General features: G+C 35.5%; 1 protein-coding gene across 4 annotated transcripts in view; it reads left to right on the top strand.

Moving 5' to 3' along the window:
* Positions 1-13,761, top strand: part of AFF4 (ALF transcription elongation factor 4) — a 79,370-nt gene that overhangs the window by 26,887 nt on the left and 38,722 nt on the right. For 3 of the 4 annotated variants that reach the window (XM_061151295.1, XM_061151293.1, XM_061151294.1), the window contains 4 exons: positions 403-529; positions 3,114-3,908; positions 5,219-5,263; positions 9,546-9,632. In XM_061151295.1, the coding sequence (XP_061007278.1) occupies positions 407-529; positions 3,114-3,908; positions 5,219-5,263; positions 9,546-9,632 (1,050 nt within the window). In that variant the 5' untranslated portion in view covers positions 403-406. The remainder of the gene's footprint in view (positions 1-402; positions 530-3,113; positions 3,909-5,218; positions 5,264-9,545; positions 9,633-13,761) is intronic. The other variant, XM_061151296.1, reaches the window with a different exon arrangement.

Below are 13,761 nucleotides of genomic sequence, written 5' to 3'. Positions count from 1 at the left end.
GGGTTGTATGCTTCTAATGACAAAGAATAGTTAGATTTCTGAAGAAGAAGCCACAGAAGGTTTATAGGAAATGCTAAGAATTATATATGGGTTTAAGTACTACTTTCCCTCTGAATACGTAAGTTTTAGCTGACTTTTAGCTAGCAGAAAACTTAAAAAATTCATAAGGCTAAGTGTTTAAATGGGGTGGATCAGTGTTTCCTGTCTGGATAGTTGTGGGAAGACACTATCGGTTTTTAGTTGATAAAACCATTGCCAATACCCAACTTCAGTACTAATGCCTGTTATCACTTGAAAGTTAAAAGGGAATATCTGATTGAAGCATTAAACTGACAAAATGAGTACAGAACATTTAATTTTTCCTTTTGTTGTGTGATGTAAAAGTTGTGTTTCTCTTCATAGCAACATGAACCGTGAAGACCGGAATGTGCTGCGTATGAAAGAACGGGAAAGGCGGAATCAGGAAATTCAGCAGGGCGACGACGCCTTCCCACCTAGCTCTCCTCTCTTTGCTGAGCCATACAAAGTTGTAAGTTGCTCTTTGAATGTTTTTTCCCCTATAATGTGACATATTTTTCTTTTAAAATGTTTAAACTTGAGTTTTTATATTAGAAATAGTTACTATGTTATGTCCTTTAACATTTTTTTCTTTCCTCATGATAGAATGTACTTCTTTGGTATAAATTTTTCATCGCTATATAACATATATACAGAAAAGTACACAAATTAAGTGTTATAGGTGAAAGAATTTTCATTCACCATATGAGCAACCTCACATAATTAATACCCAAATCAAGAAATATAACATCACTAGTGCCCTAAAGTCATCCTTACAGCCCCTCACCCTACCACCATCCCATCTCTATCCTAAGACTTCTTAAGTATGGATTAGCTCAAACATTCCTATCTTTATTCCTTGCTCTACCATTAGCCCTTGGCAGGCATTTTACCTTTCTGAGCCTTGAACTAAATTAAAAGTTTCTTTATCAAAGTACATCATCTGTTGTTTCCTTGGATGTTTGGGTATAACATGAGTCAAAGAGAAATATTTCATAAATTCTTTTGTTTTTCCCTATTTCTTGCCATTTGCTTACTAGTTTATCAAGTTTCAGTGACTATTAGTATATTTGAATAAAAGTGTTTTCAGTATCAATCTGGTTCTTTTTCTGTTATCATATACTAGATTCTCTGATTTTCTTTTTATATGTTTAATGTTTAATTAACAATGTCAAATTTAGATTAAAGCATGTTGTCAGATGTGTTCAATAAGTTTAACTAATTGCCTTTTTAAAAAAACTATCGTTATACTTGATTTGCATGTGTGCATGCTCAGTTGCTTCAGTAATGTCCAATTCTTTGTGACCCTATGGACTATAGCCCTCTAGGCTCCTCTGTCCATAGAATTTTCCTGGCAAGAATACTGGATTGGGTTGCCATGCCTTCCTCCAGGGGATCTTCCAGACCCAGGGATCCAACCCAAACGGAATCTGATGACTTTAATGTAACTGTAGTGGCCACAAATGTTTCTCTCATATTTGATTTGGCTTTGGATTTTGTTGGAAGTAAGCTTTCCTGATGGCTTCGTGGTAAAGAATCTGCCTGCAATGCAGCAGATACAGGTTTGATCCCTGGGTCAGGAAGATCCCCTGGAGAAGGGAATGGCTACCCACTCTAGTATTCTTGCCAGGAAAATTCCTTGGACAGAGGAGTTTGATGGGCTATGGTCCATGGAGTTAAAAAGAGTTGGACACAATTGAGTGACTAACACATTCACACTTTCTAACACTTTCATTGGAAGTATTACTATAATTTAAAGGCTTGTATTGTGTAGAATAGCTATAATAATATGTATTACAGCACTGGTGATCACTGTTGGCTTCATAGTATGATGTTGAAAGTATGTTAGATTTTTTTCTCATGAAATACAAATTAACAACATATCCTGGGTTTACTCTTTACAACATTTGGTGTTTGTAGAAACCATTTGTGAGATCTGTAAGTAGCCATTTATTCAGAGCTTTTAAGATTTGTCCAGTGAAGGGCAATTAGACTGACATCATTTATAACACAATACTTTGGGATTAAAGACATTTTGAAAAGAATAGGAGTTTGGTCCAGAATCTTTGACTCATACTACCATTTTATTTTGTAGTATGGTATGTAGTGTGTAAATATCCAATGTTTAGGATTTGATTTCTGACCTTGATGTTGTCAATAAATTGGTGTACATTTACCTCTCAGACTGATTTTCATATAATCTAAAGTCCTTGCTGATTCATACCAACCTGAGAATAAATACTGGTGGTTCAGGGTCTTCTGTTTGTTTTTCAGTCTTGATTTCCTTTTTATGTAATTAGTCAACTTTTTTCTTTCACATACAGGAATGTGAACGAGTCCTAAAGCTTGTAAACATCTTGGATCTTATTATTCAAAGATAATTTTTGAAACTCAGAGTATATACTTTTTGACTTCAAAAGTTGGAGGACTTGATGGTCATAATTAATAGCCAGAATTTAAAAATTTATCACTGGATTTTCCATGCTTAATTTGTTGTTGACTTTTATTAACTTGATGTGTCCCAGTAACAGAAGGAATTATTAATTAAAAAAAGACAATTAAGTACATATAGCTTGTTTCATTTAGCTTTTTACTTCTGCTTCTAACTATAACATTGAATTGTAAGGAATATGTTGTTTTCCTTGACTGCCTTAAGTATGAGTATTGGCTAATCTGCTGATTTGGAACTTAATTACGTAAAGGCATAATTACTTTTCCTGCTCTTCAAAATATTTTTACTACTGTTCTAGTATATTTATTTGTGAAATTTGGATTTTTAAAAGATCTCCTATAGTCTATTGTATATATATTTCTCAGTGTCCTCTAGAATATTAGTGTTTTAACGTGAAGGTTTTTCACTTACAGTGCATTTTCTTTTTCACCATAAAAAGATACGTATTTGGAGTTTGCTTTAAAAGTTTAACCTTAACATATGAGATGAGACCTTCTTTTGAAAAGTCCCTTTCCATTTAAAGTTTGTGAAGTTAGTTTGGAAGCATCTTTTATTTCCAGTTATACTAATTTTATAGTTTTATTTTACTTCTCTTTTTTTGTAGACTAGCAAAGAAGATAAGCTGTCAAGTCGTATTCAGAGTATGCTTGGAAACTACGATGAAATGAAGGATTTCATAGGAGACAGATCTATACCAAAGCTTGTTGCAATTCCCAAGCCTACAGTACCGCCGACAGCAGATGAAAAATCTAACCCAAATTTCTTTGAACAGAGACATGGGAGCTCTCATCAGAGTAGCAAATGGACTCCAGTAGGACCTGCACCCAGCACTTCTCAGTCTCAGAAACGGTCCTCAGGCTTACAGAGTGGACACAGTAGCCAGCGGGCCAGTGCAGGTGCCAGTGGTGGCACTAATAGCAGTGGCCAGAGACATGACCGTGACTCATACAGCAGTGGTGGGAGCAGTAGCCGAAAAAAAGGCCAGCATGGATCAGAACACTCCAAATCACGCTCTTCCAGCCCTGGAAAACCCCAAGCTGTTTCTTCATTAAGCTCCAGTCATTCCAGGTCTCATGGGAATGATCACCATAGCAAAGAACATCAGCGTTCCAAATCACCTCGGGACCCTGATGCAAACTGGGATTCTCCTTCCCGTGTACCTTTTTCAAGTGGGCAGCACTCAAATCAGTCTTTCCCACCTTCATTGATGTCAAAGTCCAGCTCAATGCTACAGAAACCCACTGCCTATGTGCGGCCCATGGATGGACAGGAGTCCATGGAGCCAAAGCTGTCCTCTGAGCACTACAGCAGCCAGGCTCATGGCAACAGCATGGCTGAGCTGAAGCCCAGCAGTAAAGCACATCTCACCAAGCTGAAAATACCTTCCCAGCCACTGGATGTAAGTCGTGCATTTAGAGCTTTTTAACTTTGTAACTCTATGAAGCAATTCACCCTGAAGTTGTGATTGAACTTGAACTCTTTGTCTTAACAGTAAGGAATGTAAAAGTTTAAGGACAAACTTGTGATTGACTCCCAAGTAAATCCATAGAGCTCTTAGATACTTCTCTTGAGCAGTAGAAAAAAAGTCATTCGTTGTTTTCAGATATTAAAATTACAAGTCAGTTATAGAACTAAAACATGATCTCTCAATACCTTAGGTTTCCTCATTTTGATTTTATGGGATAATACATTTTGTTTCTTTTGTTTTAAAAAAATTACTTCTCATTGCATGGTTCATTGTGGTAAATGTTGAAACTATTTTGGTTGCATGGAGACGGTAATGTTTTATGATTTGGATGCCATGATCCTTTTCTCTGGTTTGTGGCAACTGCTCCAGGGATAGTGGTGGCTTGAAATTTAGGGTACTTAGAACTATGTACCAAAACATTCTATTCAGAATAGTGAGCATTCTTTGTGAAATAGCTGAAATTTTATCCTTTAATCTAGTTTTTGCAATAAAAAAATTTTTAAGCCATATCAGTAGCTGAGAATTATAGCTCATAGCTTAAAACAGTGGGGGAAGGGATGAGGGATAGGTAAAATGATGTTTTGAGGACATTTAAAAATCTTTCTTGTGGCCTTAGGAAACGCATTGTTCCTGGCATTTGTCATCTAATTACTCCTCTCAAGAGAACAGTAAAGTGGTGATTTGTTCTTTCTTTACACATTATAATGTGATCCTTAGAGCTAGACTTCACCATAACTCAATTGTTGTTTGTGCTTCAGAATAAACTTAACTTTCATGATTTAAGAAATATTATGTAAAATGTCCATTGTGTTCCAGACAGCTAATCTTTCAATAATACTGGTTTTACTCTGTTAGTTTATGTGAAATGATATCTCAGTATCATAGTATATTTTGTATGTAAATCGACTTTTAAATTTTGACATCTTGTTCAGCTAAAAAAACTACATTTTAAAAGTTACTTCTAATCCAAGTATAAGAAAGATAAGATTTCTTGGAAAACTTTTTTTTAAATTTCCAAGCATGTAGTTTGGTGATTAAAATTTTTTAGTGCTTGAAATTTTGTATTTAAGGAAATTAGTCCAAAGATTCTAATTAGTGTTCTGGCTTTGAGTAGTGGGATACCAAATATATCTTTAATATTAGTTTTATTTCTAATAATGTTAAATCTGTACAACAAATGATAAAAACCTAATAAGAAATGGCTTCAGACCTAATATATGTTTCTTTTCCTCTTTTTTCAGGCATCTGCTTCTGGGGATGTGAGTTGTGTGGATGAAATTCTTAAAGTAAGTTTTTGGGTTTTTTAAAAATAGTTTGTCTCTTTAATTATGATGCTCTGCTACCCTCTTAGCCTCCTCCCCCCCTGTATTTCACAAAGTACCTGAAGCTGCAGCAGACTGATTACATGTATAACCTGATTGTGTCCATCAAAAATAACTGACTCTTTTCTGTTTATATTCATACTTAAGTTCTGAACTACTTGGTTTGTCTAATATTTGCCCTCAAAAAGCTGGGGGTTTTGTTTGTAAGTAAAAACAAATTCTGGTCTTAACAGTTTGCTTTGAAGAGAGGAAGAAACCAAATATAACTATACCTTCTTAGGTTTATCAGTTAATAATTTGAAATGCTTAAAATCTCAGTAGTTATCAACCCATTGTGTTGAAAATAGCTTGCTTTGTAGTTCATCTGTATATACTGGTCAGATATACATAAGTCTTCTCTGAACACTACACATTTTGAGTGTTTAATGGAATATGTTTAAACTTGACACATGACTAAAGAGTACATTCTTCTGTTGGGAAAAGAAAATGTCTGTTGGAAAAATAAACTGTTTTTGGCTCAATAGACAAAGACCATCAGTCGAATATTAATTGTACTTTTTGTGTACACCTGAATTTTTGTGTCTGTACCTGTATTTCACTGTATGTACTTTTTTAAAATTTTTATTTATTTATTTTTGACTGCACTGGGTCTTTGTTGCTTTGCACAAGCTGTCTGCAGTTGTCGCGAGTGGAAGCTACTCTCTGGTTTGGTGCATGGGCTTCTTGTTGCAGAGCACAGGTTCTAGGGCACGCGGGCTTCAGTAGTTGCAACTCTAGAGTGCGGGCTCAGTAGTTGTGCCACATGGGCTTAGTTGCTGCAAGGTATGTGGGACCTTCCCGGATCAGAATGAAACCTATGTCCCCTGCATTTTGGCAGGCAGACTCTTATCCACTGCACTACCAGGGAAGTCCCCTTCACTGTATGTGATTTTGAAAGACTGCTTGCATTGGCTGCTGCCACTTATTTTCTCCTTCTTTTCTTTTGTTGTTTTTCAGCCGCTAAGTTGTGTTCGACTCTTTGAGACCCCATGGACTGCAGCACACCAGGCTTCCCTGTCCTTCCTTTAGCCTACTAAAATCTCTCTTACCTCCGCCATTCTCCTGAACTTGTTTCTCCAAGGTCATTACCTCCCATGCCATTAGAGGTTTCATTTGTGTTCTCTACTCTTTCTGCTGTTTTAAAGAATTTTTATTTTTTCCTTCTGGAAACACCATTTTGTTTTTCTTCCTTGACTGTGTTACATTGTTTTTATTTTCTACACACCTTTTCTTGTCTCACATTCTCAACATTCCAAAGTTGCCCTTTGGGAAAGCTTGTGTCTTCTCTTATCTCTTAAATTTGAGTGCATTTTTTTAAGCCAGTGCTCCTCTCTTTTTCTTCTTTGATGAGATTTTCCTCCATCCTTTGGGCTTTAGCTGTTAGACAGCTATTCAATCTTTCTCTCCTGTCCTGGCCTCCTTTGGGTTTTGGTTTTTGTCTCTTCATTGCTTCTTAGGTGGGTCTCTGGGTTTCTCCTGCCTCTTCAGATAAGTCTGAAGCCATATTTATCAGACTTAACTTCTATTAGTAGTATCACTGTTCTTCCTGGCTAACTGTAGAATCCTGATTATCTTTCACTTTTTTCTCTCATGTTCTGTTTAACCACAAAATTACATGCAGGACTTTGAAAATGTTTGTTCCTTTGTTTCCACTTCTGCCACTTTGAGCTTTAGTAATTGTAATATACAGTCCTCACTCTGACTTTCTGTCTGGAGTCTTCCTGCTCATCTGTCTTCTGTATTGCCACCATATTCTTTGCTTTAATCCTTTGTCCTCATAATTTCCTTCTAAGAAGTTTTCAGGCTCTCTAAGGCCCCTAAAAAGAATAGTGTGCAAATTTAACATTTTAAATGTTAGTCTGTATACAGGCCAGTTTCAGCCTCTCCCACTACAGATGGACCACTTTCCCAAACTGATTTCCCTAAGCCATACACTTTCTTATTCTTTCATCTCTGTAAACTTTCATAGAATGTGTTTCTTCTTCCTCTTCAGTCATATACAGATTCTGTTTTTTCTTAGAATCCCACTGAAATCCTTTTTATCCCTATATCAGGTCATCAGACCACAATGATGACTCATTGCTTTCATTTTTCAGTTGCCATGTACGTAAAAAGTCTAAGGGACCATAAATCTTTACTCTTAAATCCTCAGAAATGCATGGCACATTAATACCTGGATGAAATCTTAACATTTTCTTGTATTTAATTATTTCTATGATGTTACTGACCATTTATTATAGTGAGTAAAAGTCGCTCAGTCTTGTCCAACTCTTTGTGACCCTGTGGACTATACAGTTCACAGAATTCTCCAGGCCAGAATACTGGAGTGGGTAGCCTTTCCCTTCTCCAGGGGATCTTCCCAACCTAGGGATCAAACCCAGGTCTTCCGCATTGCAGGCAGATTCTGTACCAGCTGAGCCACAAGGGAAGCCATTTATTATATATTTTATGTATATATATATATATATATATGACTTGGCACATGGCCTTGGGTGTAATAGATCCTCAGTCATTTGACAGTAGGGAGTTAAATAGATTTTTTATTGAGAGGATTTTGGTGTTTAAGGTGTAAAATGCCAACATTGAAAACCTGGGGTATATAAGTTTCTGTTTCTTTTCCCTTCCCTATGTGCAGCATATAAGCAAGTTCAGGTTCACATTGCCTTTGTGTTTTCTTCATACTTGTCATATTTTTTCTGGGAACCCCATCACAAACTTAAAGGAAATAAAAAGATTTTTTTAGTCTAAAGGTAATATATTTATTGTAAGAAATAATTTATTAATTCAGAGCTTACTGTGTACCTACTGTGTGTCAAGCACCAGGGATATAGTGGTGATAATAGTGTTAGTGTTGCACCCTTTGAGCTGACATTTTCGAGCACAATGTAGGAAATAATCAACTATATACAATTACTTCAGAAAGTGAAATACGATTAGAGACATAAAGCATTGTAAGAGGATAAAGGGCAAGCTGAGTGCAGGTGACTATCAGGAGATTCAAGTGGTGGAAGCTGGGTCAAGTGCTCTCGTCTCTTCTTCCCTCGGTCATTCTGTTGTCCAAAGGTTAACTATCTCTGAGAGATTTTTCCATAAATAAACATTTATGAGGACATACACTGATTTGTATTTGGCATTTAACAGTAACTGGGGGTATCATTTCCTTTCAGAAGGTAACTTTCTCATTTTTCTGTTTGCTTGGTGTTCCATTGTATGAGTGTCTGGTAATTTAATTAATCCTATGTTGTTGATGTTTAGGTTGTTTTCATTTTTTTAGTGTGTATCCCTTGAACATGTATCTTTACATAACTGTGCTTATAGCTATAGGATAAATTCCTAAAGGTTATACCACCTTTAATTCATTGTATTTTCTCAATCTACTTGACAGCTGGCTTTGAACTACATGCCAGAGATAAAACACTTCTTCCTTATTCTGGGTCTGATACTTCTCTGTTTCCTGCTTCTCTAATGTGTACATTGTGATTGTATCCAAACTTCCACTTGGACATACTTGGCATATGATTAGACAGAAGGCATTGAATGAAATCAGACATGTAGTCTTACTTGTCTGTCTTCCTCTATGTTTGCATTTGATACCTTTCTTCTTGATTTTCTCCACTTGACCAAAATTTCGGATCAGTGAATGGACTCTGTAGAGAGACTACCCAGGATCAAATTCTATGTCCATTACTTACTAAGTGTATGACCTTGAGTAAATAGCTTAATCTCTGTGCTTCAGTTTTATCCTACACAGAGTCAGGATAATAATGGTATCTACCTCATAATGTCATTATGACTACTAGCTGAGTAACAGATGTAAAATAGCATAGTATGTGGCCCATTAAAGGTACACAGTAAAAGCTGGCTTCTTTTCTTACTGTTATCCCCCTTTCCCACTCCTATAGCAAGCTCTTCCTTAATAGCATTTTACTATGTGCCCTGTATTTGGTTACAGGCTGATTACTATAACTATTCACAGGTCTTATCACCTTAACTCTAACCTCCTTGAAGTCAGAGTATGAACTGTCTTCCTGTTACCTACCCCATAATGCCTTGCACACATTGTGCTTAATTAATATTTATTGATTAAATATGTACACCTTTGGAGGAGCAGTCACAAAACCAGCATTTATAATACAGATCTGGTTTTTAGCTGTGTAATTTTTATCCTTGACCTGCTTGAAAACAAACTGTAATAATTACATTTCAGGAGATGACGCATTCATGGCCTCCCCCTCTAACGGCTATTCATACACCATGCAAAACAGAACCTTCCAAATTTCCTTTTCCAACTAAGGTAAGTAAATAAAATGTGTCTTTATACTGTAACAAACGCTAAATGGCTTGACTCAAATCATGTGAATTCAGAATTATCTTGCCATTCCCATTTTAGTGGGAGATAGATAATAAATAAGTGAATGAATAGGTAACTTAAGATAGTTTTAATTACTATGAAGAAAATAAAACTAGACCGTAGAATTGAGATTGACTTAGATTGAGAGAAACTTGAAAAATCTTTGAAGGCAACTTGTGATAGAGACTTAGAGGTCATCACTGCTTGTTGTGAACTATTATGATACTCTCGGCCACAGATGGTAAGGGTTTCCCAAACTGTTTGTATGAGGAACTCATTTCCAGAGGATGCAACAACCATACTTAAAGCCTGTGGTAACGGTTCTTCAGACATTAATTCCAAGCTCATCTAAAATCAACAGATTTGTTTTTTTAAACATTAATTTATACCAGTAATGCAAGAAGGACCCCTAATAATAGCCTTCTCCATATTCTGCCTCTTCCATCTCACCAGAGCTACTTCATGCATACCTTTACAAGTCTTTCCAAATGCATTTATATGTACATATAATGGAATCATTACATATAAAAATTTTCTCATTTAATTTCTGTACAGATATATTATTCTGTATTTTTAATCAGTCAGCAATAGATCTTAGATACTTTTTCATGTTATTATATATAATATATTACATATAGAAGTATTCAGTTCTTTTAATTGCATCCATTTCATATCTTAATTTAAATTTATTTAGCCATTTCCCTTTGATATTTATCTTGTTGGCCAAATTTTCATTTCTATAACCATTGCTGTAGTGGATAACTTTTATTCCTGCCTTCTTGTGTGCATGTGAGTTTCTTTTGGGTAAAAAGCAAGAAATAAAATTGTTGAATATTGAGAGTATATAGTTAATATATACTCTCAAATTCCCTCTGTGGTAATTGTGCTAGTCAATACCTGCACTTGTATTTCCTTTTATTCCTTACATGCATACTGCTATTTGTTATTTTAAGCACCAGTCTTTTGAGTAGGAAATAGTATTCTATTTCCTAGATTGCTGGGGAGATTCATCATCTTTACAGATTTGTCATCCATTTAATGTCTATGTGGATTAATTGGCCTATTTCTTCTGCCCTTTGGGCTATACCTTTTGCCTAATGAGTTTTAGGAAAATTTCTGTTTTTATTTTATGTTGTTTTGTTTGAATTCTGGATTTGAATAATTTATTCCACATACTGCAAATGTTTCTCCCACTTAGTGCCCATTTAACTTTTATGGTCTAAAAGATTTTGTTTGATGAATAAATTTATCTTTCTCTTGTATAAAGCTTTTGCTCTTTAATGTCCTGTTAAAGAAGGTTTTTCCATCTCCAGGATCATAAACATGACTTCTTATTTTTCTTTTAATGTGATTACAGTTTTATTTCCTTTGTTTATATTTAGCTCCATTTATTTTTGTGAGTGACATGAGGTCGAGAGAAAACTTGCTGCATGTATGTGTGTCATACCACTCTTTCACTTTTTAAGTCAGCTATGTTTACACATAAAAAATGCACATAGAATGTACAGCCTGAGTTTTGATAGACATGTGCACCTTTGTAAGCAACATGTTAATTAAGAATTAGAACATTTCCTTCAACCCACAAAGTTCCCTCAAGTTCCTTTCCAGTCCACCTCACCCCACCACTGGCCCCACACAATTGCTATCTATTCTCTGTCACTATAGGTAAGTTTTGCTTTCTCTTGAATTTCATATAAATGTAATCCATACAATGTATATATGTTTTTTGGCGTATATATTTGCATTCTTCTGCTCAGTATATACTTTTGGAATTCTTCCATGTTCTTGAATGTGTCAGTAATGTTTTTCTTTATATTCATAGTTCATTTTTATTTCCATTGTATAAAAATACCAAAATTTATTTATTCATTCACCTGTTGATAAACATTGAGTTGTTTCTAGATTTGACCTGTTAAGACTTGAGTATTTATAAACATTGACAACAATTCTTTGTGTGAACTTGTATTTTCTTTTCTTACTGGTATACTGAGTCATACAGAAAGAAGTAGAATTTCTGGATTATGTATCAAGTGCGTGCTAAATTGGTTGTACCATAGTCCTACCTTATCCACTTCCATTTCCCAGCCGTGTATAATAGTTTCATTTGTTTTCAGTTCAGTTCAGTCGCTCAGTCATGTCCGACTCTTTGCAACCCCATGGACTGCAGCATGCCAGGTTTCCCTGTCCATCACCAACTCCCGGAGCTTACTCAAACTTACATCCATGAAGTCAGTGATGCCATCCAACCATCTCATCCTCTGTTGTCCCCTTCTCCTCCCACCTTCAATCTTTCCCATCATCAGAGTCTTTTCTAGTGAGTCAGTTCTTTGTATCAGGTGGCTAAAGTACTGGAGTTTCAGCTTCAGCATCAGTCCTTCCAATGAATATTCAGGACTAATTTCATTTGTTTTACATCCTACATTAGTATTGTCATTCTTTTTAGTTTCAGCCATTTTTCTGGGCATTAGCAGTATCTCATACTGGTTTTAATTTGTATTTCCCTGATGTCTAATGACATTGAACCTCTTTATGAGCTTATTGGCCATTCTTCTTTTTGAAATATTAGTTCAAGATTTTTCACCTTTGCCCTGTGGGGGGAGCGGGGACGGGGGCGGTGATGCCAGCGTTGAGTGGGTGATGTTTATAGGTTTCTTTTTTCTTTTTTTTTTTTCTAATAATGTCTTTGGTTTGATATCAGGATAGTGCTGGCTTCTTAAAAGGAGCAAGGAAATGTTCCCTTCATCTCTTATTTTCTAAAATAGTTTGTGAAATATTAACATTAATTCTTCCTTGTGTGTTTAATATAACTCAGCAGTGAAGCTATCTGTACCCCTAGTATTCTCTACTGGAAGATTTTAAATTACAAATTAAATTTCTTTATTATTTCTTTATTAAATATAAAGCTATTCAAATTTTCTATTTCTTATGTCAGTTTTGGTAATTTTTTTCTTTTCAGTCAGATTTATTGACCAGTGTCATTAATAAGCTATACTTATTCTTTAATGTCTGTAAGATCTATAGTAAAGTTCTCTTTCCCCTGCTATTGGTTATTTGTAGTTTCTCTTTTTGTTTTCCTTGATCTGTCTAGCTAGTCGTTTATCAGTTTTATTGTCAGCTCCAAGAACCGTCGTTTAGCTTTTTCAGTTTTCTGTTTCTTTGATTTTTGCTTTTATTGTGATTATTTTCTTCTTTCTGCCTATTTTGGGTTTCATTTGCTTTTCTTCTGATTTATTAATTTGGAAACTTAGATCATAGATTATAAACATTTCTTGTTTTAAGTGTTTAAAACTATTAGTTTCCCTCTAAGCCCTTTTTTAAAATGTATCTCACAAATTATGATATATTGTGTTTTTATTATCATTCAGTGCAAAATATTTCCCTAATTTCTTCTGTGACTTCTTCTTAGAGCCATGGGTTATTTAGAAGCATGTAGTTTTATTTTCAAGTATTTGAGGATTTTCCAGGGGGGAAATGGCAACCCACTCTGTTATTCTTGCCTAGGAAATTTCATGGACAGAGGAGTCTGATGGGCTGCAGTCCAAAGTGATTCAGTTTTATATACATCCATCTTCATATTCTTTTCCATCATGGTTTATCATGGGATAGTGAATATAGTTCCCTGTGTTATACAGTAGGACCTTGTTGTTTATCCATTCTGTTTATAATAGTTTGTATCTGCTAGTCCCAAACTCCCAGTCCATCCCTCTCCTGCCCACTCCCCCTTGGCAACCACAATGCTGTTCTTTATGTCTGTGATTTGGTTTCATAGATAAGTTCATTTGTGTCATGTTTTAGGTTTCAAATGTAAGTGATATCATACAGTATTTGACAGTGTATTCCTTTTTAAATTTTTATTCATTTGACTGCATCTGGTCTTAGTTGTGGCACGTGGGACCTTTGTTGCGACATTCGATGCTTGGACTCTCTTTTATCTTAGTTCCCTGACCAGGGATCGAACCCATGTCCACTGCTTTGCAAGGGGGATTCTGAACCTCTGGACCACCAGGAAAATTTTGACAATGTATTCTTTATTGGTGACATTTTTAGTTACAAAGATGAGGGTAAGAGAAGG

Source organism: Dama dama, chromosome 9 (assembly GCF_033118175.1).
Source record: "Dama dama isolate Ldn47 chromosome 9, ASM3311817v1, whole genome shotgun sequence".
Taxonomy (NCBI): Eukaryota; Metazoa; Chordata; class Mammalia; order Artiodactyla; family Cervidae; genus Dama; species Dama dama.
The sequence above is the reverse complement of the archived record's forward strand: the minus strand, read 5'-3'. Positions and strand labels throughout refer to the sequence as shown.